This window comes from Myzus persicae, unplaced genomic scaffold, assembly GCF_001856785.1.
Source record: "Myzus persicae strain clone G006 unplaced genomic scaffold, MPER_G0061.0, whole genome shotgun sequence".
Classification (NCBI taxonomy): domain Eukaryota; kingdom Metazoa; phylum Arthropoda; class Insecta; order Hemiptera; family Aphididae; genus Myzus; species Myzus persicae.
Genome location: NW_019100678.1, coordinates 31,765 through 34,082, shown reverse-complemented (window position 1 = coordinate 34,082; position 2,318 = coordinate 31,765). Strand labels below are relative to the sequence as shown.

At 38.0% G+C, this 2,318-nt stretch overlaps 1 protein-coding gene across 1 annotated transcript; it reads right to left on the bottom strand.

Moving 5' to 3' along the window:
• Nucleotides 1-51: 51 nt before the first annotated feature.
• Nucleotides 52-2,067, bottom strand: LOC111040601 (the record flags this gene model as incomplete). The annotated part of the gene is made up of 1 exon (XM_022324543.1): nt 52-2,067. A coding segment is annotated over exon 1 (2,016 nt), but the record flags the coding sequence as incomplete, so codon positions are not given.
• Nucleotides 2,068-2,318: the final 251 nt, after the last annotated feature.

Here is a 2,318-nt window from a genome sequence, read left to right as displayed (position 1 = left end):
CAATATTTTCTGAAACTCAGCCACGGAATTGATTAGGCCAAATGGTAGTACTCTGAATTGGTAGTTTCTTCCTCGGTGTAGAAAAGCAGTAATCTCACGACAATCTTTTCTGAGTGGACATTGCCAGTATCCTGCGGTTAAATCAATGGAACTGAGATATTTCATCCCTTGGAACTTCATCAATGTTTCTTCCAGGTTCGTTGGGCATTCGCGGTCAGGGATTATGACCGTATTAATTTTGCGAGCGTCCAAACATAGTCTAAGTTCGCCATTTTTCTTTTCAATACATACTATAGGTGAAGACCACGGTGATGTAGATTTTTCGATGATTCCCAATGTCAACATGCGCTGTATCTCTGCATCTACCCTCGGAATCCGGGATATTGGTATAGGGTACTGACGTTGGTGAATTGGGTCCCCTGGCTTGACTCGTATCTGACATTGAAACTCCTGTATTTTTCCTGGTTGATTGGAAAATATTCCTTCATATTTATTCAGTAAAGATACAAACATTTGTTTTTCATCGTTGGTGAGTGTTATCTGATTGTCTTCAGGATTTTCATGGATCTCAACGTTGAGTATATGTTCTTTTGAGTCGATTAGTCGTGGTTTCTGGCTGGCAAATGGTATGGTATGTGTTATTTTGTCAATCTTGAACTGAACCGTTTGTTCGCTGAATTTGATTTGTGCTGAATATTTCCTCAAAATGTCGGCTCCAATTATTCCTTTCTCATTCAGATTTTCAACTTGAATAAAATCAGTTTGCATGTATATGTTACCAATCTTACACTCGCAGAAGATTTGTTTTGATACTTTACAGATCTTTTTTCCTACTGCGTTGCTGATTTGTATCCCTGTTACCGGAAGCTGTGGTATTTTTGGATTTTTCTGTGTTATTATATCCACTACTTCTTTAGTGAGTACACTGATCGTGGCTCCCGTATCCACCAGCAACGTTACCTCCTCTCCTTCGATGGTGCATCGGATGTATGGGCTTATGGATTGATTGGTTGTTTTTAATGAATTTATAACATGTTGTTCTTTATCAATATGTCCTGCTTGTTCTTCATTGCTTGTTGACACTTGATGGATCTTTTCCGTCTGCTGCGGGTTGCTTTGTTGGGTCTCACCGCGTTTGTCATTATTGCGATATGGTTGATTATTCCAACGGTTGTGTCGCGATGGCATGCTATTCCATCCGTTGTTCCGTTGGTTGTTCCAATTGTTACTTTTCTGTTGGTTGTTGTTGCTATTTTCTGCGACTGGTGGTTCAGCCTTTTCTCTGCAATGTTCCTCTGCGCTGAGTATTTTCATCGCCGAAATTATTGATTTTTCTGGTAGTGATATTAAGATTGCTCGGAGGTATCCTGGATAGTGACTGGCAATATTTGTTACTATTTCTTCCTCGGATATTTGTGGTACTTGCAAATGACGTAGTTTCGTCGACCATTGTGCGAAGTGTTCTCGGTATGTTATATTATTCGGTACCTGGGAGATGTTCAAACAGCTGCTCCAGGTTTTAATCTGTATTTCTCGGGACCAAAATTCGTCTATGAAAGCATCCCGGAATTGTGGATATTCTCTGATTTGAAATCGTATGGTGGCATACCAATTTCCTGCGGTGTTTCTAAGACAATCTCGTATAACCAGTAATTTTTCTTCGTTATTTATTTGTTTTACTTTAAAGTATTCCTCGAGGTTTTGTAAAAAATCTATTGGGTGTTGATCTTTGTTATTGCCAAAAAATGTCGGTTTGGATATCTCTATGTTAGAATTTTTTCGGTCTTCATAAATGGTTGATACATCCCGTTTTTGTTCAACAAATATTTTCCTCAAGTTTTCTAAGTCGGTTTTATTTTGTTGCTCCAAATTTTGCATATCTCTGCAGTGGTCTTCCATGATTTTTTCGATTTTCCTGGAACTTTCATCTTCCATATTGCTGCATTTTTCCTCAAGCTGATTAATTTTTTGCAGTAACTGGTCAACCAAATATCTGCTGTTTCTTTCCACTTCATTTTTAAATGCATTGAATTCATCTTTGCTGATTGTTTCTTTTTTCGGCGGCATTCTAAATGATGTAACTTTTTGCTTTATAAACGATGTAGTCTTTCTTAATCTCGGGGTCCGAAGTAGAACTTCTTCTTCGAGCACTGTAGTTGGGCGCCAATGTAATGAAACGCAATTGGTTGTCGACAATTTATTTTTATTTATATGTGATGTTCTGACCCAATTGGCTCATCATCTGAGTTTGATACAATATTCATATGTTGTAATATAACAAGATTTTCTTTTGAGGAATTACCTCCGTTATACTCGTG